Source organism: Camellia sinensis, chromosome 10 (genome assembly GCF_055761805.1).
Source record: "Camellia sinensis isolate YWXY chromosome 10, ASM5576180v1, whole genome shotgun sequence".
Classification (NCBI taxonomy): domain Eukaryota; kingdom Viridiplantae; phylum Streptophyta; class Magnoliopsida; order Ericales; family Theaceae; genus Camellia; species Camellia sinensis.
In genome coordinates this window covers 17170978-17197171 of record NC_138970.1, presented here as the reverse complement: position 1 = coordinate 17197171, position 26194 = coordinate 17170978, and the positions used below count along the sequence as shown (strand labels likewise).

Below are 26194 nucleotides of genomic sequence, written 5' to 3'. Positions count from 1 at the left end.
CTGCTATACTCAGCTCAATAGCTTAACACACTAGAGTCATTAAAAGCTCAGCTTAACCTCTACACTTGCAGGTATTACTGATAGAAGGAATGGCTGGAGGTTTAACCTCCTCAGTGACATACCACCGTTACACGCAATTAGGTTGTCCCATTGAACCTAGATCTTGGGATCTCCAGTCAACTAGGTTGGGTTTCCATTCCGGTAACTTCCAAAGGCCTCAACCCCATTCCTTTTGACGACGTTTCGACTAACACTCGATTTAACCCTTTGGTTAGCGGATCCGCAATGTTGCCCTTAGACTATACATAGTCTATAGAGACAACTCCATTCGAGAGTAGTTGTCGTATGGAATTATGTCTACGACGGATATGTCTAGACTTTCCATTATACATATTACTCTGTGCCCTACCAATTGCAGATTGACTATCACAATGAATACAAATAGCAGGCACAGGTTTGGACCAACTTGGAATATCTTCAAGGAAATGGCAAAGCCATTCAGCTTCTTCCATTGCTTTATCCAAAGCAATAAACTCTGATTCCATCATTGATCTAGATATACACGTTTGTTTGGAAGATTTCCAAGACACCGCTGCTCCACCAAGAGTGAACACATATCCACTAGTGGACTTTGAGTCCTTTATATCTGATATCCAATTTGCGTCACTATAGCTTTCAAGCACCGCTGGATATCGAGTATAATGCAGCCCATAATCCCGAGTGTAGCGTAAATACCTTAACACCCGCACAATACCCTTCCAATGAGAAGCATCGGGATTACTTGTGTATCTACTAAGCCTGCTAACCAAGTAGGCTATATCCGGCCTAGTACAACTCATCAGATACATTAAACTTCCAATTACCCGAGAATATTCTAACTGTGAGACACTTTCATTATTATTCTTGGTAAAATGTAGACTTAAGTCTACAGGTGTCGATGACACACTCGTATCTGATCCACTAAACTTCTCAAGTATCTTATCAACATAATGAGACTGAAATAGTACAATTTCGTCAGAGATTCTTGTAATCTTAATTCCCTGAATAACATCTGCAATGCCCATATCCTTCATGTCAAACTTAGAGTTTAACAACTTCTTGGTAGTTTTGATCATTTCATCGTTACTACCTATAATGAGCATATCATCAACATATAGACACAAAATGACATAACCTCTGTCAGTGTCTTTGACATAAACACACTTGTCACATTCGTTGATTCTAAACCCATTTGACAACATTGCGTTGTCAAACTTCTCATGCCATTGTTTAGGCGCTTGCTTCAAATCATACAAAGATTTGACAAGTTTACAAACTTTCCTGCTTTGCCCTGGAGCTGAAAATCCTTCAGGTTGCTCCATGTAGATTTCTTCATTCAAATCTCCATTTAAGAAAGCTGTCTTTACATCCGTCTGGTGAATTTCTAGATTGCGCAAAGCAGCAATCGCAATCACCATCCGAATGGATGTTATCCTAGTAACAGGTGAGTACGTATCAAAGTAATCCAGGCCTTCTCGTTGCCTGTACTCTTTGATAACGAGCCTCGCCTTATACTTGTCAATAGACCCATCGGCCTTCATCTTTCTTTTAAAAATCCATTTGTAGCCTAAAGGCTTACAACCTGGAGGTAAATCTACCAACTCTCAGGTGTGGTTTTGTAAAATGGAGTCAATCTCACTTTTGATCGCTTCTTTCTATAATGGACTCTCAGGAGAAGTCTCAGCTTCGTGGACAGTTTGAGGTTCGTTCTCAACCATATAAGTTAAGAAGTCTGGACCAAAAGATTTGGATATCCTAGCCCTTTTACTCCTTCTGGGCTCATCTAAAACCTCAATTTAATCATCACCTGAATCATCAATATGATCATCCTCACTAGTTAGCTCATCAAATTTCTTCAAAGACCTTGAAACCCTTTCATGGGTTCGGCAAGGAAAAATGTCTTCAAAGAAACATGCATTCCTTGACTCCATAATGGTATTCCTGTGTATGTCTGGAATTTCAGATTTATGTACAAGAAACTGATATGCACTACTATTATGTGCATAACCAATGAATATACAATCCACAGATTTCGGGCCTATCCTAACCCGTTTGGGTGTAGGAATTGCCACTTTTGCAAGACACCCCCACATTCGTAAGAATTTATACGAAGGCTTAACGCCTTTCCATAACTCATATGGCGTCTTGTCCACCTTCTTCCGGGGTACTTTATTCAGAATGTAATTTGCAGAGAGAATTGCTTCCCCCACATGTTCTGTGGCAATCCAGAACTTATCAACATTGCATTCATCATTTCCTTTAGCGTCCTATTCTTCCGTTCAGCAACCCCATTTGATTGAAGAGAATAAGGCACCGTGGTTTGGTGGATAATCCCGGATTGAGCACCAATCTCAATAAAAGGTGATTCATACTCACCACCACGATCACCTCTTAAAGCTTTAATCTTGCGGCCTACTTGATTCTCAACTTCATTCTTATAAAGAACAAACTTGTCAATAGCCTCATCTTTGCTTTTGAGCAAATAGACAAAACAATACTTAGTGCAATCATCAACCAAAGTGATGAAGTATTTATTGCCACCACGTGATTGTATAAACTTTAAGTCACACACATCACTATGCACTAAGTCCAATGGTTTTGAACTTCTTTCAATAGAATGAAACGAAGATCTTGTCAACTTCGCTTCAACACAAGTTTCACACTTGTGTTTCGGATTAATCTTAAAAGATGGTATGTGATCTAACTTGATTAATCTACGTAAAGATTCAAAGTTCACATGTCCTAGTCTACCATGCCACAAATTGGAAGACTAAAGCATGTAAACAGAAGAAGATGCATCTTTATTCATCTTTGGGATAATAGTCATTACATTGAGTTTAAACATACCCCCCAACATATAACCCTTACCCACATACATTCCGCTCTTGGTCAAAACGACCTTGTCGGACTCAAAAACCATGCGAAAACCATGTTTACTAAGAAGAGACCCTGAGACAAGATTTTTACGAATGTCCGGAACATACAGGACTTCGTTCAAGGTCAGCTATTTTCCTGACGTCAACTTCAGGACCACCTTTCCTTTCCCTTCAACAATCGAGGTAGTAGAGTTTCCCATAAACAACTTCTCACCGTTTGTGACCGGTTCGAAAGTTGTAAACAGCTTTTTCTCGGAGCAGATGTGGCGTGTAGCCCCAGTATCAATCCACCATTCTCTTGGGTTTGAACCTACCAGATTCACCTCAGAGACAACGGCAGACAAGTGCATATCATCCTCCTCATGGGAGTGCTATTGTAAATCTGCCATATGAGCACGAGGTTTAGTCTTGTATGATTTCTTCTGCTTGTGGCAATCACTAGCCCGATGCCCATTGCTACCACAGTTATAGCACTTCCCAAAGAACCGATTACTTGGTTTCGGCGGCTTGTAAGCCGGCTTCTTTGCAACACCACCTCTAGGCCCCAACTTAGAGGGCTTCTTTCTTATTCCATAAGATTTGCCATGTTCAATGACATTGGCTTTTACTGAGGAGGTACTCCCTCCTTTCTTTCTATTATCCTCCTCAATCCAGAGTCGGACCACCAGCTCTTCAACTGACATTTCCTTGCGCTCGTGCTTCAAGTAGTTCTTGAAATCCTTCCAACCATTGGGAAGTTTCTCAATGATCACAGCAACTTGGAATGACTCGTTCAAAAGCATTCCTTCAGCATGAATTTCATGTAAGATCACTTGAAACTCTTGGACTTGGCTTATCACAATTTGAGAGTCTACCATTTTAAAATCAAGGAACCGGCCAACCACAAATTTCTTTGCCCCGGTATCCTCAGTCTTATACTTTTTGTCCAGAGATTCCCATAACTCTTTTGCTGAGCTCTTGGAAAAAAACACACTATAGAGTTAGTCTGCCAAGCTGTTGAACACATAGTCCCGGCAAAGATAGTCTGTCTGCTTCCATGTGTCAAGCGCCATGACTTTCTGCCTATCAGGCTCATTCTCTGCCACGACTGGAGGATCCTCGCTCAGAACCTTTGTAAGGTTTAGCGTGGTCAAGTAGAACAACATCTTTTGCTGCCATCTCTTGAAGTTCACCCCAGCAAATTTCTCTGGGCGCTCATGATGACTGAGCGGTCCTCCCGGAACAGCCGGAGTAACGCCATGGTTGACCACAGAGGTCACAACAGTAGGAGTAACGCCATGATTTTTTTTTTTTAGGGAATAAAATTATATTTACTAATTTTGTTTTTTTTTTTACAATCTCATTGACTAAATTTTGGGTTTTCCATATATTCGTTTGTTCTCTTGTTAAATGTATTCTCACATACAAATAATTAAACTAACAAAACAAGGGAATATCACAAATCTTTTATGTAGTTAGAAAATCAATTCGAAAAGAAAATTTGAAAAAAATTAACAATTAAAAGAAAAATAAAACTTAAACCCTAATAATGAACCTAATACAATGCTTTTCAAGAATCAATCAAAACTACCTAATTTGAAACCAATAATACTACGATAATCAGGTTATAACACCATATCATCATGAAAATATTATCAATCTGGAACTATAGATCGACATGTGGGACAAGAATTATGTGATTCCAGCCAGGGCACAATGCAGCGATGATGAAAAAGATGAGAACATGGCATGGAAGTAAGCTCGGTTCCCTTCCCAAATTCCTCTAAACAAACAACACAAGTAGTGCACTTTTCATCATCTCCTTCACCATTGAACACCGTCACTTTCTTCAACCCATCAATGACGGCCTTTGAAACACCCCTCCCCGTTCTCGTGCTCGTCCTCATCGTCTCTACAGTTCCAACACTACCATCATCGTTCACGATAATCGCCCCATTTGCGGCTAATAGATTCATCATCAAATCTATCGATTGTGCAGAACCCAGCCCGAGCGTGGTGGTGATCCTTAAATGCATGATGACTTGAAACCCAAGACTCTCCCCATATTCGATAATCAAGCCAGAAAGAGAACTGATGATGCGTTCCTTCATGGAATTGCAGAGTTCCAGATCGAATCCCATGGACGAAAGCTGGTTGAAAACATAGGGATCCCACGAAAAGAAGAAGGGAAGAAGTTGAAGAGGAATGGTGAAGTCATATCGAATATCAGGAACAGTTAAAAATGTAGGATAATTGGACTCGATATTGCCTTGACGAGTTCGAAGCTGTAGTTTAACTAGATTGTTGACATAAATTTTGATGAGCGCTGGAGTTGGACCTGGAACTAGAGGTAGCGGGTCTATCTGTGGTGTCGCATATGTTTCAATGTCATAGTTTCTTAATATAGTTTCCATGATGAAGCTTGAGAGAGAGAGTTTTGGAATGGTGACTATGAAGGTATGGGGTGAGTGGCCTTTTATAGTACTAGTGAGAAGAGTTTAATATTTGGTTGAGTTCTAGTATTTAGAAACCTAAGTAATATTGGACTTCCATTTGGTTTCTTAAGCTTCTAATTTTGGTTGACTTTTCACATTGGGAATCCTAAATTATATTGGAAACTAAATTTCGTTTCTTATATGTATATAGAGAATTCTATCTACCATGAAATTTTACCTCAAAAATAATTCCTAATGTTAAATGTATTTTATAAATTTATAATTGATAAAATGTGTGTTCCACTCAAAATAAACGTGATTCATAAATATAAAAAAATTTAAATATTTTTTTTTTTGAAAATGATTAGGTAAGAAATTCATTTTATTTTATGTTTTTTTAAACTTACTTTGCCTACAAGGCCGGCCTTGAGTTCGTCGGGGCCTAAGGCGAATTTCAGAAATATGGGCCCTTTTATATTGAAAAAAAATTTATGAATAAAACGATAAGTTATAATTTTTTTATTTGTTTGTAACCATAAAAAAATTTACTTACACATATAATCATTAAATTATAAATAAAACAATTTAATAAAACAAAATTAGAACAAAAAAATTAGGAAAAAATTATTCAATTAAAATTGATAAAGACCTAGGTAAAAAAATTTGAGCAAAATTATTTATTCCACCAAAATCTAATAGATAAAGAAGGTAAAAAAAAAAAAAAAAAATAGGGCCCATATATTGTATGTATTATTTTTCTTGAGCCCAAACACTTTTTTTTTAATATATATTTTCATTTTAATAAATATGAACCAAACTACACTTATAAATAAATATGGAGTAAATCATACATGGACCCAAAATATATTTTGGAGCCCTTTAAATTGATCCTAAAACCAAAAAAAAAAAAACACTGAGCCTATAATATTTTACCAAATTTAGGGGCCCTATTTTTGGGCCAAATTTAGGGGCCCTATGTTATATATGTTTATATGTTTTACCAAATTTAGGGGCCCTATTGTTTTTTATTTATTTATCTATATATTTTCATTTTAATAAATATGGGTCAAACATATTTATAAATAAATATGGGCTAAATTATACATAAGCCCAATAAAACATTTGGGGCCCTTTAAATTGATCTTAAAACCAAAAAAAAAAAAAAAAGTTAAACCTATAACAATCTTTTAAATTTGAGGGCCCTATTTTTAGGCCAAAATATGGAGCCTAAGACACAAGTCTTACCTACCTTAGGGCAGGACCGGCCCTGTTTGCCTAACATTGGAAACTTTGTGCATGGGGATTCTTTTCAATACTTATTTTAGTCCTCGTAAATAAATTTTTTGACTTCATCCCTAGTTGTCACGTGATAATTCGAAACTACTCAATAATAACTTGTTGATGTATAAGATAGTAGACAAAACTTGATAATAAAATGGGTAAATTATTGATAAATCCTATTTAGAAGTATTTTAATTGAAAAAGTTCATAAAGAAATTTTTTAACCCATTTAGTCTCATGTTTGTATAGTTCTATTCTATAAAGTCCTTTTTCTTTATTTATATTATTTTCTTGGACACTTATGCCCCTATATTTAATTTTGATACCCTTATAAATATTTTTTGAACGGTTAGCAATTTTATGATGTGAACATTCATATTTTAAAATTCACATTGATAAGAGTATAAAATTGGCCCGTGGCCCATGGCTAGACAAAAGCCCGCCTGCCGCCCGAGGCGGACCCGGCTTAGCCCGTTGACAATGTGAATATTCACATTGACATGTTAACATTCACATTGATAGGAGTGTAAAATTAGCCCGCGTCTCGTGGCAGTCGGAAGCCCGCCCACGGCCCATGGGCGGCCCGGGGCAGGCTCGGCCCGACTTGTTGACAATGTGAATATTTACATTGACATGTTAACATTTACATTGATAAGAGTATAAAATTAGCCAGCGGCCCAGGGCGGGCCCGACCTGGTCTGTTGACAATGTGAATATTCACATTGACATACTAACATTCACATTGATAAGAGTATAAAATTGACCAGTGGCCCAGGGTGGCCCGACCCAGCCCGTTGACAATGTGAATATTCACATTGACATGTTAACATTCACATTGATAGGAGTATAAAATTGGCCAGCAGCCGAGGGCACACCCGACCCGCCCTGTTGACAATGTGAATATTCACATTGACATGCTAACATTCACATTGATAAGAGTATAAAATTGGCTAGCGGCCCAGGGCGGGCCCGACCCGGCCCGTTGACAATGTGAATATTCACATTGATAGGAGTGCAAAATTAGCCCGTGCCTCGTGGCAGCTCGAAACCCGCCCACGGCCCATGGGCTGCCCGGGGTGGGCCCGGCCCGGCCTGTTGACAATGTGAATATTCATATTGACATATTAACATTCACATTGATAAGAGTATAAAATTGGTCCTCGGCCCATGGGCGGCCAAAAGCTCGACCATGTTCCGGGATGGGCCTGGTCAGGCTCGTTGACAATGTGAATATTCACGTTGACATGTTAACATTCATATTGATAGGAGTGTAAAATTAGCCCGCGCCTCGTGGCTGCCCGAAACCCGCCCACAGCCCATGGGCGGCCCGGGGCGGGCCCGGTCCGGCCTATTGACAATGTGAATATTCACATTGACACGTTAACATCCACATTGATAAGAGTATAAAATTGGCCAGCGGCCTTGGGCGGGCCCGACCCAGCCTGTTGACAATGTGAATATTCACATTGACATGTTAACATTCACATTGATAAGAGTATAAAATTGGCCCGCAGCCCGTAGGCGGCCCGAAGCCTGACCACAGCCCGAGGCGGGCTTGGCCCAACCCGTGACAATGTGAATATTCACATTCACATGTTAACATTAACATTGATGGGAGTGTAAAATTTGCCAGCTGCCCGAAGCTTGCTCGTGGCCCGGGGTAGGCCTGGCCCGGCCCGTTGACAATGTGAATATTCACATTGACATGTTAAAATGCACATTGATAGGAATGTAGAATTGGCCCGCAGCCCGTGGACTGCTCGAAGCCCGCCCATGGCCCGGAGCAGGCTCGTTTCGATCCGGGCCCGAGCATGTCCGAGACCCTAAGTTAGAGCCTAGGTCATCACTTTGAAGCCCGGCCCGGCCCGTCGGCCCATTTAAGGCCCATTCAAGGTTCGGTCCGAGGCCCAGCCCGCCCGAGGCGCAATGTATTTTTTTGTACAAAATAATAAAATTTTGGTAGAAAAAATTAAAAAGAATTAAAAAAAAATGGCCAGGCCAGCCCAAGCCCGACCTAAACTCGAGGCTAGGGCCAGGCCCACCGGCCTGACCCAAGGCTCGATCCATCGGCCCATCCAAAGCCTAAATACCCTTGTGCCAGGGCTAGGGCCTAGGCCTAATTTTTTGGCTCGTGGGCCGGCCCAACCCGGCCCGGGAAAGGCTCGTTTGGGCCCAAGCTCGAGCCTAGTCCGAGACCTTAGGCTAGGGCCTAGGCCATTACTTTGATGCTCGGTCTGGCCCATCGGCCCGATTAAGGCCCATTCAAGGCTCGATCTGAGGCCCGGCTCGCGTCGAAGCCTAGTGTTTTTTTTTTTTGTGAAAAATAATAAAATTTTGGTAGAAAAAATTAAAAAAATTAAAAAAAAATGGCCAGGCCCGCCTTGGGCCGCCCACGGGCCGTGGGCGGGTTTCTGGCAGCCACGAGGCACGTTCTAATTTTACATTCCTATCAATGTGAATGTTAACATGTCAATGTGAATATTCACATTGTCAACGGGCTGGGCCGGGCCCGTCCTCGGCCACTGACCAATTTTATACTCTTATCAATGTGAATGTTAACATGTCAATGTGAATATTCACATTGTCAACAGGCCGGGCCGGGCCCGCCCCGGGCCCACCTTGGGCCGTCCACAGGCCGGGCCGGGCCCACCTTGGGCCGTCCACAGGCCGGGCCGGGCCCGCGCCCGCGCCCGGGCCCACCCTGGGCCGTGGGTGGGTTTCGGGCAGCCACAAGGCACGGTCTAATTTTACACTCCTATCAATGTGAATGTTAACATATTAATGTGAATATTTACATTGTCAACGGGCTGGGCCGGGCCTGCCCCGGGCCGTGGGCGGGCTTTTGGCCGACCATGGGCCGCGAGCCAATTTTATACTCTTATCAATGTGAATGTTAATATATCAATGTGAATATTCACATCGTCAATGGGCCGGACCGGGCCCGCTCCGGGCCGCCCATGGGCCGCATGCGGGTTTCGTGCCGCTAGGGGACGTGGGCCAATTTTACACTCTTATTAATGTGAATATTAACATCTCAATGTGAATGTTCACATTGTCAATGGGTCGGACCCGCCCCGGCTAGACACAAATTTTTTCGGACACCCACGAGGATCGATATGGGCCGGGCCCTTACACATTGACGATATGAACATTCACATTGACGGTGTGAACATTCACATTAGGAGTATTTTGGTAATTATGTCACCCATAGGACTTATTGAAACATAAGAAAATAATGTGAATTAAATGGAACATAAGTAGATGAAAAATGTATTTTGGTCTTCTTATCTCAAATATGACTTAATGGAATAGTTAAAAAGAATATGAGTTGGATGGAATAAAACTCTTACAAAGTGAATTTATCAAAAAAGCTCCCTAATAAAATATAGTGGTCATAGCATTATTGCATTTTAATGGTTGTTTTGCCAATAGTCAAGAAGTTACTATAAAAAAAAAAATTATTTTTTCTCTCTATTTTTTTATATGTATTTTCATAAAAAATTAAAAAATTAATTAAAATAATCAATTTAAAAAATAATCCTAAAATTAAATATAAAAAAATATAAAAATTATATATTTGACATTAGTGTTATTTTATAAGTATCAACGATACCTTTTGAATGGTATTAATTTTATAAAAATCGAATTTATATAGTTAAAGTTATTTATTTATTTTAAAGGGAGTGGGCTCGAGTAAGTCAGTGATTTTTTTTTTTAAGTGAATTGTTTTGAATATTTATGTAATTTTTTATTTTTTATTTTTCGATACAATACACTTAATCTAAATATGTTTAAAAAGTATAATATTTATAAAAAAATTTAAAAATTCACCAAATATAAAAAATATATATAAAAAATTTAATACATTTTCATATTTTGTTAGATTCAATGATTTTTTTAATTTTTTTTGTACAAATTTTTTACTTTTTAAGTATATTAAGATTAGGTAGATCTAAAATTTTTAAAAATTGATTAAAATATTTTAAAAAACCATTAAAAATACAAAAGGGTAAATTACACAAACACACCCCTTGAGGTTTGAATTTAATATAAATGGGTGATTCTAGTTACACCATTATTTAACATTTTCACACCCTCCATCTCATTACGCCACTAAAAAAAAAAAATGTAATTTTCATTACATTCCCAATATATTACCAAAATTAACCCTAAACTAACTATTTCATCTCTTTACACTACTAATTTTGGTAACACGGTGCTAAACAATTTATATTATTCTGGTGTTATGCTGCTAAAAAAATAGATCTCTCGATCATTTTGTTGCTATACATTTATATAGACACTTTTTTCCAAACAATGATTTTTTAAATTGTGATGAGCCGGTAACACAACTCTAATTAATTTGAATTACTCCAGTGCCATGTTACCGAACAATATTTTTTTGCCTAGCATTATGTTGCCGTCCAATTAGATGATAACGAGAAATTAATTTGGGTCACTTGTGATGTGCATGTTCAGTGATACATTATTATATAAATGAGATTATTCTAGTGTCTTATTGCCAAACTACAATAGAATTGTCTAGGCCCCCGTTGTTATACATTGAAAGATTTACTTTTTTCTTGAAACATCCATAAAAAAATTCATAAATCAGACACGCATCCATAAAATCATACATAAAAAGTATTCATAAAAATATCAATTGTACGAACATCCATAAAGTATCCATAAAATCTGTTATTGTTTGCATCCATCAATCAAACATATTATCACAATTCGTCTTAGTAATTTGTAGATAATTTTTTTCCCCCTTAACAGAAATAGACATCCACACTTTTTAGAACCTGTCAACCTCTATCGTTCCCTATTGATCTTCATGTTGTCTCTGTAGTAACCACTTCCTTTATAAGTCGGTGTAAGTCTTGATTTTCTGCCATTACCTCCCGTATCTGATGTCTTTATAACAATGACAAATCCAGTCTTCTTCCCAACGTCAGAAGCCCATTTAATTAATGTTTCACGACTACTAAAAAACTTGAGATTATAAATACATTTATACGTTAAATTATTAATAAAACTCAATACAAATTAAAAATAAGAAAAAATCATATTCATAAAAAAAACTTAACAAATCTCGTATGTAATGAATTTATGACTAGAGTCCACTGATATTACAGTATTTGCATTGTTACAATGAATATAAGTATAATCCTTCCAGGTAAAAAAATAAAATATAAAAAAAAATGAAACTGAAAATACATGGTAATGAGAAGCCGAACAAATTTAAAAAAAATTTGGTTTGGGGTTACTGAAAATGTATCTTTTATTTAGTAGTTAGTTACTAGACTTATATTTTTTGTTCAACAATGTGATGCCGGACTATTTTATTTTGTTCGATTTCGAACCACCGAACGAAAGTCGAACACCAGTCTAGAAAAACGAAACAAAAACCTACCAAGTAAATAAAAAAACTCACAATTTCACTTTTTTTTTTATGGTTCTTCACCACCGTTTCTTCATCTATTGCTTTCTTTAGTGATTAAAATACTATGATTCTCACTTTTTGAAAAGAGATGTGCATGAGAAAAGAATAATTAAGAAAGGAAAAAGAGGAGTATGAATTGAAGACGAAGGGGTGTAAGGAGACAACAAAATATATTTAATTTTAGTATTTTGTCCTTAAAGGTAATTTCACACATGGATAAAATTGGGAAAAAAAAAAACTCATATGAAGGGTGTAAAGAGGTAAAGTAGTTGTGTAAGTAGAATCACCCAATATAAATTCATCCTCTACTTTTTAGAAAGGAAAATGCCCGAAGCCCCCAGTGGGCTGTGATTGTTCTGTTTTTTTTTTTTTGGATCCAATGACCAACCCCCACGTGTGTGTGGGGGTGGTGGAGGTGGTTGGAGACTGGGGGTCTCAACCAAAACTGTTTTGGAAATTACACTACACCCCTTGTTGGTTTATGGCATTTAAGCCTTCGTTTGAGAAGAAATTTTTTCGCTTGACTGTTTAACTATTTTAGCATAATTAAAAAAGTTCTGTTTGGGATGAACTTTTGATTTTTTTTTTTTGTGGTTTTGTGAGAGAAAAAGTAAAATAATTATGGTTTGGATGTGATATTTTGTCTTATTAATTTTTTAATCTATTTTACCTTTTAATGAGCTAAATTAGTGTTAACCATCTTGCACTACTAGAAATATGACTTTTTGCGTCTATTTTTTTGCGACGGATTATTTAATGGTCGCAAAAAATCATTTTTGAACATCAAAAACTTATTTTACCATCTCATTTTTCTGTCCCAATCGTGTTCTTCAAAAAATAAAAAAAAATAAAAATCAGTATTTATTTCCCAAATCTGAGCTCTCTTTCTCTCCCTCTCAATTCCCCCCCCTTTTTTTTTTTCCTTATTTCCCGAATCTGAGCTCTCACTTTCTCTCCCTCTTAAAATCTGTCTCTCGTTCGAATCTCACAGCCTCTCTCGCTCGAATTTGTCGCTCGAATCTCTCGCTCAAATCTGTCGATCGATTCAACTTTCTCAATTCCACAGCTGTTGAAGATTTCATAATCGGTAAGCCTAAACACATCTTCATCGATTCTACTGGTACAGTTCAGCTTTTGATTTTCATTTACAGATGATCATAACAACCTATATATAAATTTCACTGTCTACTTATCTTCCCTTTTGTGGATCGAATTCTGGAATTATGATCCAGAGAGTTTGAATCTGAAATGATTTTTTTCTACATTTAGAATTAATTTCTCTAGTGTTGCAACCTAGATATGAATTTCATTGTCTGCTTGTCTTTATTGTTTGTGGATCAAATTCTGGAATGTATATCCCTCTTCCTGATATATATGAATATATATACAACAAAACATGCAATTAGGTATGAGAAGTGAACAGATGAAGCAGAAGTACCTAAAGAGTTTTATAGCAATCATAACTGTTAGGCAATGAATCAGCTATGAACCGAAATGTGCGAATTAGTCTATGCACTTGATTTTTATTCCTATTAATATACTTGATTTTCATTCCTATAAATATACTTGAGTGTATTAGTCTAGGCTGATATTTATAACTGTGGTCTGAATACTCTTTTGCAATTCATATTAAGGTAAAGCAATCGAAATAGAGAATCTCCTTGAAGTAGAAAACTTGTGCAGAAGGATTTGAATGGTGTGTTTTTCTAAAAAAATTTCCCATTAATATCTTAAGGTGAAACTCTGATCTGCTTACATCTGTTTAGAAAGAGAATTTTGATGGGGCAGTGGGATTTACTCAAGGAGGACTAGCTGTAGTGGCTAGAGGACCTTGCTGCTAGAGAAGTGTTGCATCTGTTAGCTGAGATGAGGTTCTCTTCCATTGTCCTTGAAGGAGATCCCCAAGTTATTATCCACTTGGCTTCTGGGAAATGGTCAGTGGCTCAAGAGTTGGATTGATCATTTATGATATGAAAGTTGAACCTGAGCCCTTGAATGGGATATGAGTTCGAGATGTAGAGAGATGTAGGCTGCTTAGTAAATATAGTATAGCTGCTAAAACTGAGATAAGTAGGCTTTTGTACCTATCTAGGGGCCATCTAGTCTCCTAATTAAGGTGAATGAGGTGCCACCTCACCAATCAGCAGTTCTTTTCACACTTCCACAATTCCCCCCTTGTATTCCTTCCTTGCAATCAGCAATTTGTTTTTGTCCCTATGTTCTAATACACTCACATTTCATTCATGTTTTTGTTCTTTATATCCCAAACATTTTATAAATTTTTTACTACTTTTGTGCAATTAGTGAGTTCCAAGTTTTTTACTATCATATATATGTTTTTAGTTGTGTAAGCAGATGTTTGTCAAGGATTTGATGAAGGATATGATTTTGGAGGATATCACTATATTTCCCCATGTATTATGTCGTATTAGGTCTGAAATTTATCCCTAGAGCATATCATATGGACCAAATCTGGTACTGCAAATGGGCTTTCTTCAGACTGTAATCTGATTCAATTGCAAATGGGTTTTCTTCAGGGACATTATTTACCTAGAAAGCAAGTAACATGCATATGCATAAAGGGTATATCATTTGCTGTGGAATGAGTTCAGACAATCATTGTCTTGATCCATACATTTTAATGAGTAGTTATAATTATCTGAGTACAGGTTGTCACACAATGGAATTTTAATTTATATCACAATTTTTTTCTTTGTTATGCTAGGATCTTATTCAAAATACGAATGAGATAAGACTGGAGTTATAATCCTTCATTTTTTAGGGGCTTGGCTCATCTAAATGACACCTCAAGAGGCCTTGAAAATTTGATTGGGCTGCAGGCCTATGAACCGAATACCAAGAGAGAGCCAAGTTCTGTATGCTGATTGACCCAAAAAATAGTGGCCATGTTTACTGAAAATTTGATTCCAAAAGTGATAGCAATAGGCACTATTGTTAGTCTATACAATATTTTAGTGCAGCTGCCTTTATCCCCATCAATGGTAACACAGACTTCTTGCCTAACATGAAATCAAAGCCTTTTGAATTTGTTGCTTTTTAAACTTGGTTGCATCTATAAGTCTTTGTTTAATTGCCACTTGCAGATTGAGTTCAGCTGTGGTGATTCATGACCATCATTTACTATACTAACACTTGTTCCACATTTGGACTTCATAGATTTTACAGCTTAGCTGTTATCAAATTTAACATTAAATTTTTTCGATCCATCTAAGTAGCAAAATTCAAATTCCCTTATTGATCAATTACTAGAAGCGGGTCAAATTCAAGAATGATTGTCTTGATGATGGTCATACCAGTAGTTATTTAATTTTTTTTTCCCTTTTGTTTATTTATTTTTATTTTTTGACAACTCCACTAGTACCTGTCACATGCTAGTAAAATTCTATAGACAAATTTTAGATTAGCCAGATATTTATACATTCTTGCGAAGCTATATACATACCTTGACAGCTGCACATTAGCTTATGTAATTTTAGTTATAGTATGCATTTGAGATTCTACTCTTACGTGCTATATTGACAGGAAGTTCCTCAGCTTTCAGGTTGATAACTTGGAATTTCTGAGGGAAATGAGGATCAACCCAATAAAGGTTGGTTTTTTTAATTTGGCACTAGATTACACTAGTAGTTCTATTATACATATTATAGTTCCCGCAATCCCTCTTGTTTCACTTGTTTTTGTTCTGATAACCAGAATTTTGGTTATATTTTCTAGTCTTTCTTATGTTCATCTGACATAGAATAATTATGTGTGTGCTTGCTTACACATGCACATGCGCTCCAAAAATTAACCCCATGAATCTGGAAGGACTTTTGCTCTCACCTTTATAGTGAAATAATTCATCTTTGTTGCTTGTGACATTTTGGTTGGCATCAATTATAGGTTGCCAAAGCATTAGTGGAAGTGTTTGCTGAAATGATTTTGATGAATATGAGTGCAAGGTGTTATGCCAGTTCATTGATAGAGTGGAGAAACACCCGAGCAAGAAAATTGATGAGAAGATTGGCTAGTTCTGGATTGTATTTTTTTCATAAAAGAACTTTTTTCAAGTTTTTAGTTGTAATAACTTTTACATGTAGCTCAAATTTTGAGACTCAAATAGAATGTTCAATAATAATATAATGCTATACTGTCTGAATTCTTGTCATTGCTATTCCTAGAGTGCTTAACGCTACACTTTCATTTATTTATTTTTATTTTTATTTTTAATTTTTTGCGACGGTAACAAGATGGTCGCCAAAGATCATGTTAGTGTTTTTCTTTGTTTTTTGCGACGGCAAAATAGCGGTCGCCATAAGTAGTTTAGGTGGTCGCAAATTATTGCGACCGTTGTTTTGCCGTCGCAAAAAGTATTTGCCACCCCCATATTCGCGACCCCCATTTGCCGTCGCATGGGCCGTCGCAAAAAGTCTTTTGCGACTGTTTTTTATTATTTGCGACGGTTTATACCGGTCGCAAAAAGTGGTTTTTTTAGTAGTGTTGCCAAACGAAACCTAATTACGTTAATAAAAAATATAAATTTAGTTTAGTACCCTCACCTCACACTTCAAAGGAAAACTACCAAATTATTTCGAGTAATTACAAACCTTTCTTCCTATAGTACTTGAGTTTATTTATTTATAAATATTTTAAAAAATCCAACTGTTTATCAAAGTGATCCACTTTTCAAATTTACTTATTTTTTTAAAAACACAAATTCAAAATACAAATTCATCATGAAATCGCATATTCAAAATGTAATTATACCAAGTAATCATATTTTAAACTTACAATTTTAAAAAATAGATCAGTTTGATAAAAAGTTGTTATTTACCTGAATAGTTTATTTTTTTTTGAATGTTCAAAAAAAAAAAAAAAAAAAAAAACCTCATAGGATTCTCACTGCTTTCTATGTATCAGATCATCCTTCATAACCCACCACCTTTATCTTTCACATCTATGAATGTCTATACCACAACCGCCGAACCCATGACCACCAAATCATTACCCAAATCTTCACTACACCACCATGCCGGCCTCCATAAATAAGATGGCGAAGCTCTCTATCAATGTTTACTGTCACGATCACCGACGAACTATTTGAGATTGGAGGGTTTGTGCGATTGATTGATTTATTATGTGATTGGGTTTGGTGTGGTGTGGTGTGGTGCTGGTGTATTATGTGTTATACTCAGAGACAGATCGAGGATTATGACTTTGGGGGGGCCAAAGTACGTTTAATCTCTAACAAATAAAATTTGAAGTTCAATACCAATTTCTACTAACATGGAAAAAATCAATAATGTTACGATAAAATATTGAACTATATATTCCTTGTCAACATAGTTGAGTACCAAAAGATGATTATACAATTGAGAATATTTTTTTGCCCATATTCACTTACAAAAAGTAGTAATTATTTCTACATGCATTTATATACTAAAATTAGGCATCTTCAATTGAACTCGATGCTCTTTCATAATATCAAAAGCATGGATGATAGAATCTACATCAAACCCTCGATCAATGTCTTTTTCAATGTGCGTAATCAAGTAACTAGCCAGAAAACCATCTTCTATCCTATTGCGCAATTTAGACTTAATGAGTTTCATAGCTGAAAATGCACGTTCTGATGTAGCAGTTGAAACAGGTAAAGTCAACACAAGGCGGATCAATCTATCAATAAGAGGATAACTTGTCAACTTTTTTGTTTTTGCCAACAATTGACATAACTCAAAAATGGTTGACAGCTTCTAAAACTCTGGAAGTATGAAAATATCAAGCTTATAGTTTTCCAACTGATATTTCAAATGCAATTTTTCTTGCTCAGAGAAATCCATGGAATAAAATTTATTTGCAAGTTTGCAAATATCCTCAATTTTGAATAATCTATAACCATCCCTAGGATCCAAAGCTGAACTAAGAACAAGTAATTCCATTACATCTTCCTTAAACCTATTGTTTAATCTTGTAACTGAGAATCAACTGTAACCATAAAAATATCAACTCGAAAATGATGTTCCATGGTGAGTTGATCTCTTTCAGAATGAGATTGACCTCGGCCTCCTTTATAAGGGCAACTCATATCAGGAATCTGTATACCATGATCATTAGAAAATAATTCAATTTTCTCCAACAATGGAACCCATCCATCTTCTCTAAATTTTGAAATAAGTATCTTCGTTGTAGACACCAAATGCATTGCATTTAATAAATCTTGAGATTTACTTGCAAAGCTTGGCAAAGATCATCAGTAACTTCCATGATATCCCTCATACAATGTAAGATGAAGACAAACTCAAAAGATGTAATGGAATCATAAACTCCATCTGCCTCAGCTCGTTGATTCGATTTGCTTCTATCATTAATTATGTTTCTTAGGACTGCACAAATAGCACTAAACATATTTATCAAACTACAAATTGGGGGGGGCTACTCTATATAGTTTTGAAATTATCTAAAAAAAAATTGAGTGTGCGAACTCCTATAATTTTAAATTATTTTAAAATTTCTAGTATAATATATGATATTTTTCAAATTTTTTGGGGGTGCGGCCGCCCCCCCCCCCCCGGGATCCATCCTTGATTATACTGGTTGTTGACTGGTTGTTGATTTTACCATTTGTTTTTGGGATTTTGCATTAGTTGTTTTGCACTGGATTATTTCATCAGAAGTCTTATGCACATTAAATGTTTGATTAATTGATTTAAAGAAGTAATTTTCTCTGAACATGAAAGCCTAAGCTTGCTTTGGTTTGTTAGGTGGTGATGTGGTAATGCATGGTGGTGATGTGTAGCAAGGAGAGAATGATGACTGATTGTTGTTTGTATTAAAAAAAACAAAACAAACAAACAAAGAGAGGGGAATAAAAAAAGGGATAAAATTCAATTTGTTTGGCTTTGATTATCAGAATACATACTTTTTCATTTTTTCATATTTTAATGTTTTCAATGAATTTTTTAAAATATTTTAAGATATTTTTTTAATTTTTAGACACACCTAATATAAATACACCTAAAAAGTACAATATTTGTGAAAAAAATACACTAAATACCCAAAAATACAAAAAAATATGAAAATACAATACATTTTTGTATTTTTATAAATTTATTAATTTTTTAAAATATTTTTTTCACAAATGTTACCGTATTTAGATATATTTAAATAAGTTACATTTAAAAAGTAAAAAAATTACTTAAAATGTAAAACATATTCACTAAAAATAAAAAAATATAAAAAATAAAAAACTCAACTTTTAAAAAATTAAATTTAAAAAATCAAAACTAAACTGACTGATTGATATTTAGAAAAAGGGTAATATTATCCAAAATCACCAGTTGACTTAGCTGTTAACTAACATAGGGGGTCTGTTCAAAAAAAAAAAAAAAAAAAAAAAAAAAAAAAAAAAAAACTAACATAGGGGTAATTTGCAATGTGACTTTAAATGTCAAGTAGGGGTTGTAATTGTGACACCCTAAACATTTAATTAATATCACAATCAATCATGATAATAATAATAATAATAATAATAATAATAATAATAATAATAATAATAATAATAATACTAGTGTGAGTGATAGTAAAATAAAATAATTAATTTTCTATCGGTATGCAATAAAGTGTCATTTAATTAGGGATTAGTTTGTATTTTTATCAAATGAAGGGGGAATATAATTAATTTAAAGAATTGGGGCCAAAATATAATTACCTCAAGTTAAGAAGATAATTATTGATCTAACAAGATTTCAATCCAAATCTAAAGAAGATTGCTATGCGGCTTGCCTCCCTATAAATGGGAAGGAGATCAAGATCAAAGAAGAAGAAGAAGAAAAAAAAAAAAAAAAAAAAGAAGAAAAGAGAAGAAAAACGCAAGGGTAGTGGAGATAGGAAATTAAAAAGTAAGAAGTTTTGTGATAGTGAAAAGTAAAGGTTAATGATCAATCTTAAGGTGAGTTATATTATACTTTGAGTTACCATAATATATTTTATCTATGTTTTGACTTACCATAATTTATTTTATATAAGTTATATTTTATTAGTTATATTAATACAAGTTGTATTTTATAAATATTTCAATTACGTGAATTAATTTCTAAACTCTATTTGTTTAAAATGAAATTCATGGATATGTTTGTTTAAATTTTAAAGAATATTTTACTATAACCTTATAAACAATTATGTTTTCTAAGTACCACCACGGGAGTCCCATGCCTTGGGAGACTTAAATAACCATTGGCCTTTGTTTGACCACTTTGTGGTCCTCTGTTTGTCATGGATCCATTGATCTTTATTCTGACTGTCACTTCTGTGACCTCTGTTCTGTTCTATTCTATATCGTGGCTATAGTTATTTATTTACTTAAATTCTGTATTTCAATTTCTGCCACTTAAATGATTTACTTACCAAATTGAGTTATATAAATGTTTTAGCTTAACTAACTATCCATGGTTATTTTGTATTCTGTATACTCTTGGCATAATATTTCTCAGTCTGTTGTGTGCTTATAGCAGTTACACTTTCAGGTGATGAGATGTAAGAAAGACCCATAGCCTCGTGTAGTGGAATCTGTGCAAGAAATTTATGCAGATCCGTTAAATTATTTTTCTTTTCTTTTATTCCTGTCATTTTTTTTTGATGGTCGGTCGCTGCATAATAAAATAATAAAAGCCTATGAATGTATTTTTTTTTAAAATAGTAGAATGAAGTAATTTTTTGTTTAATTATTTTTATTTCGGCTTTCGCAGTTTAATCTGCTACGAATAGAATAAATTAGTAAGTTGTGATTCTAACCCTAAGCCCTTGGGGTTAGGTCGTGACATTAATTTTTAGAATGTGAGAAGGAACAATCTGTATTAAGTGTAAATCTGAATGAGTGTTAGTATGATTTACCCAATACAAAAATATGAATTGAAAACTAAAAGACCAACGGGTGATTTGTATTGAAATTTTGAAATCATGGGAGATCTTAACCAGGTTAAGGGTTGGACAGAAAAGCTTAGCAACAATCGCAGACCCATCCAAGGAGCAATACAGTTTAATGAGTTAATTTTTAGAAATCAGTTGGTTGATTTACCGAATAAGGGGGTACATTTTACTTGGTGTAATAATCGGAAAAATGGCGCCGTGGTGTATGAAAGATTGGATCGGGTTTTAGCATCGGCGCAATGGGTTGCAAGTTTTACTCACTGTTCACTAATAACTTTCCCTATACAACATTCTGACCATAGTCCCATCTTGCTCGACACGGAGTCCTATACCTTGCAAGGGCCAAAGTGGTATCGATTTGAGGCGACTTGGTTAACGGATGGGACCACAAAGAAAATTCTTCACAAGGTATGGAGTGGTGACATTGGTTCAGTAGAGCGCAAACAGGCTATTTTGATGAAGCACATAAGAAATTGGAATTCCCTCTCTTTTCGAAGCATTCAAGGCCAGATTGTAGATGTCCAAAATGAGTTTCAACAGGTCCAGGTCAATCTTAAACTGGGCAGATTGACAAAGAATGGGCATTGAGGCAGCAATTGGATTTGCTTCTTCGCAAGCAAGAACTCTATTGGGCTTAGCGGTCAAAACAAGTATGGTTACAACTTGGAGATCGAAACAATCACTTTTTTCATCAAATGGCATCATGGCGCCGGCTACGGAATCATATATCTTGCATCGAAGATGACAATGGCAACATCATCACGGAGCCTGCTGAAATCCAAAACAGTTTTGTGGCACATTTCAAGAAATTGTTCGTACTAGCGCCAACATTGTGTGGGGATGTCCCGATTCCAGGTTTTTTCCCTCCTCATTTTAATATTTTAACTGTTGTCAAAAGTCATTTAAATGCTGAACAAATTGGGATACTTGATCAACCATTTTCAATGATGGAGATTAAAAATGCGGTTTTTCAAATGGGAAAATTAAAGGCTCTTGGTCCTGACGGGTTTATAGCGGGTTTTATCAATCTTACTGGGATGAAGTGGGTCAATCCGTGGGGGAGTGTGTGCTTAATTTTCTAAATTCCGGAAACTTAATTCGGTCTTTAAATTCAACAATTTTATGTTTAATACCCAAGAAGAAGATTCCACTCACCGTAAATGATTACCGTCCGATAAGTCTGTGCAATGTGTTGTATAAAATCGGGGCCAAAGTGCTAGCTAATAGACTTCGAGATATTCTGCCTGACTTGATTTCTGCTAATCAAAGTGCGTTTTTAAAAGGGTGGTTGATATCTGACAATGTTTTATTGGCACATGAACTTGTAGAATATATTAAAAAAACACAAAAAGGGTAGAAAGTCTGTGTTTGGAATGAAACTTGACATGAACAAGGCCTATGACAGAGTCAGTTGGAAGTTTTTATTAGCAATCATGTGAAGAATGAGGTTTTCTCCACACTGGATTAGGTTGATTAAACAATGTGTCTCTACTGTTTCCTTTTCTGTGTTAATCAATGGGAGTCACTCTGAATTTTTCCACCCATCTGCAGGCCTTAGGCAAGGGGATCCGTCATCTCCTTATTTGTTTTTATTGGTAATGCAAGCTTTATCGGATGGTTTTGCTCATCTTGAAAATCAAGGAATATGTAAAGGGATAGCTATCTGTAGACAAGCCCCCCTCGTCAATCATCTTTTATTTGCAGATGATTGTTTCATTTTTTAAACCATTGACTTATCCCATGTATGGTATTCAAAATGATTCTTGAATGCTTTTTGCTCACAAATAGGGCTTCGTATTAACTTTCAAAAGTCGAAAATTTTCCCCAGCCCAAATATGTCGAACTTAGATCAACAGAGTCTCCAATCAATTTTATGTGTCAAAGTTGGGACTCACTTGGGCATTTATTTAGGAGCCAACTTGGGTTTTATGGGCCGATCCAAAGGGGTTATTTTCAACTCTATTTTAGAAAAAATATCAACTAAACTTCAAGGGTGGAAATGTAAGTTGTTAAACTTTGCAGGAAGAGGGGTTTTGGTTAGACATGTATTGCACTCAATGCCGGTATACTTAATGTCAGTATTCCGAATGCCAAACACCTTTTTGACCAAACTATCTAACACAATCAGAAATTTCCTATGGAAGTCCAATGGTGAGCTGGGCATTTACTGGAAAAAAATGGATGCATTTATGTTTCCCAAAAGATTGGGGTGGCTTGGGTTTTAGAGACTTAGCGTGTTTTAATCAAGACCTACTTGCAAAGCAGGCGTGTTGGTTGATTTCTAATCCAAATGTGTAATTGACAAGGGTCTTATTGAGTAAGTATTGTAGTAGACAATCTTTCCTTCATGTTACTATGAGTTCCAATTCTTCTTGGGGGTGGCGCAGTATCTTATGGGGTAGGGATCTATTGAAGTCGGGCCTATATTGGGTAACGGGGAATGGGCAACAAATTCGGCCGTTCGAAGATCAATGGATTCCATCTATGCTCAAACCCTTGCGAGGAAGAGAAATCAAAAGACTGCTTCCAGATATTAGAGTTGCATATTTTATTGGCAGGGATCAAGGCTATTGGAGAGAAAATTTGCTACGATTCTTCTTCCCACCAGCTTGTTCTCGTGCTATTATGTCAATTCACATACCCAATTATCCTTGTGAAGATAGACTAGTTTGGAGTCCCGTTAAAAATGGTGTTTATTCTGTAAAATCTGGGTATAAACAGGCCTTGATTCGTACTTACCCTATGTTTTATAGGACTTGTTCTACTCAAGGGGTATAGAAAAAGTTATAGAAAATAGGCTTACCTCCAAAATGGGCTGTCTTTATTTGGAAATGTCCCCATCAAATTCTTCCTGTACAATGGGAATTAAAAAAATGTAGAGTCCATGTTTGTACTAGATGCGCTCGATGTCACAATGAAGAGGAGACAATTGAACATGTATTTTTTGAATGTGAGTGGGCACAATGAGTATGGAGGGGCTCACCTTTGGGTCTGGACTTTTGAATTGGTGTACCAGTATCTTTTTTTTCAATGGTTTTCTAATTGGATTGAACAAGTTCATGACACCCAAATAGTTATCCACTTGGTTGCATTTTATGGGCCATTTGGCTACAAAGAAATTGGGTTGTTTTCTAGCACATTGGCCCAAATATTGACACAACCTTAGAGGAAGCCAGGAATCTCTTTCATATGTCTTCATGTCTTATTAAAAAAGATAATGGCACTTCCTCCATTTCTGAAAGTAATCATGGTATTAACACATCTAACTTCTGTATTTTGCAGAATGTCATAGATACTCGTAGTGTCTTCGATGTTTGGCACTTTATCATCGATGGCTCCTGGAAATCACCAACCAATCATGCAGGAGTTGGGTGGATTTGCTTAGACAACCAGCAGCAGTTGATTAACATGCAGGCTGTGGTGAAACCATTCTCATCACATGCCTTACTGGCTGAAGCGCATGCGTGTTTGGATGCCATCTGATGGGTTGTACAACAAGGTTTGAAAAATATAAACGTATACACGGACTGTCAAGTTTTGGTTCACATGTTTCAAGATCCTCAATGCAAAGAGGATTGGCATGTTAGTACTCTGGTTCATGATATTCTAGCTTTTGCTCAATGTTTGAATCATGTGTTGTATTTGTATGGTTGATAGACATGTTACTCAGCCAGCACATAATCTAGCCAAGAATGTTATTTCAAATTCCTAAAATCTAATATATGGCTGGTTTCGTTTTCAAAAAAAAAAAAAAAAAAAAAAAAAAAAAAAAAAAAAACTTCTTAATCAACACTATTCGGTAATTTCCCGTTATTAATAAATTATTAATTAATTAATAATTTTTAATAATATTTGAAATTTATTTTAATTAATAATTCGAGTAATTTTATCATTGTATAGAATAACAGTTAGAAATTTTATTTTTTCAGTTAATTTTGTTAAATAAAAAATTCTAACAAGAAGTATTTTTTTCAGTTAATTCTGTTAAATAAAAATTAGGAAAAAATGGTCTAGGGTTCCTCTCCCACTTTTCGTAATGGAAGAAATTCACAAAATTATTTTTTGATGTCTAAGGTCCCTAAATATATATCAGAGAAATTTGACTCTTTGTCTCTACTCTACTCTCTCTCTCTCTCTCTCTCTCTCTTCTTCTCTCACCCACTGTCTACCAGATCCAAGGCAACAAGCTCTGCTCCTTCACCCTCCTCTTCACCCTTCTTTACGACCTCTTCCTCAACACCTTCTCCTCCGACTCCTCCTTCCGCTCTGGTACCGTCGCAGACCTCCGCACCGCCCAGATCCGCGACCCGGCCTCATAATAGGTCGCTACTATTCTTTAAACCTGAGATTCTTGCATATATATATATATATATATACGCATCTAGTTGAGTCTTGAGGTTATAAAATTGAAGCGATAAAATATGCAGATCTGGTATTCTTCTTGGCTTCCAAGTTCTTGAAGACAATTCCTCAGGTAGTGTTTATTAATCACTCGCTGAAATTTTTGATGATATACACTTAATTTATATATCTTATTGTAAGTATTTATAGTAGGTGCAAGTGTGTTAATGAATTTGAATTTTTGTTCAGGCCGCTGCGACGACTTGCTACGTTGCTACGCATCCGAGGCTTGAAAACGTTTCTGGAAAGTACTTGGCAGACTGCAACGAAGCTTCAACATCCAAATTGGGATCCAACTCTACTGAAGCTGCAAGGTTGTGGTCTGTCCTTGAGCTCATGCCCCAATAATTTCTCAAATTTCTCTGGATTCAACCCAGAGGAATTTGAATTTTCTCTGGATTCAACTCAGAGAAAATTGAAAGGATCAGACCAACATTCATGTTTATCCTGATTGGGCAGCCATGCGAGTTTTTCATTTGATGCATGCTCTTATGGAACACAAAAAATCAAGTTATTATGTTCCAATGAATTTTTTGTTTAAGTAGTGATTCAAGATAGTTTGTTACATCTACGTTGCTACCCCGAAGTCCTCTTGGTGTGGTTTTGCATTGGAGCTTGGGGTTAGCTTTTAATTTATATATATATATATATATGTTGCTATTGTTGTTTATTCACTCAATGGAGTGAACTGTTGATAACTTTTATCTTGCTTTTGAATCTAACCTGACAATAATCCCAGCCATAAACAAAATTGACCAACAAACTACTGATCCAGATCATGTTAAAACTGAGCTAAAATCAGAGAATTTCTC

General features: G+C 35.9%; 1 protein-coding gene across 1 annotated transcript; it reads left to right on the top strand.

The window, feature by feature from the left end:
- The first annotated feature begins 21011 nt into the window (after positions 1-21011).
- On the top strand, positions 21012-21569 carry LOC145800182 (uncharacterized). Its single transcript, XM_082889826.1, has one exon. It carries the CDS (start codon positions 21012-21014, stop codon positions 21567-21569), a length of 558 nt encoding a protein of 185 aa, XP_082745952.1.
- Positions 21570-26194: the final 4625 nt, after the last annotated feature.

Bases quoted from the DNA above. Each gene is read 5' to 3' on its own strand.
- LOC145800182 (XM_082889826.1), top strand. From the start codon at position 21,012: ATGGGAGATCTTAACCAGGTTAAGGGTTGGACAGAAAAGCTTAGCAAC.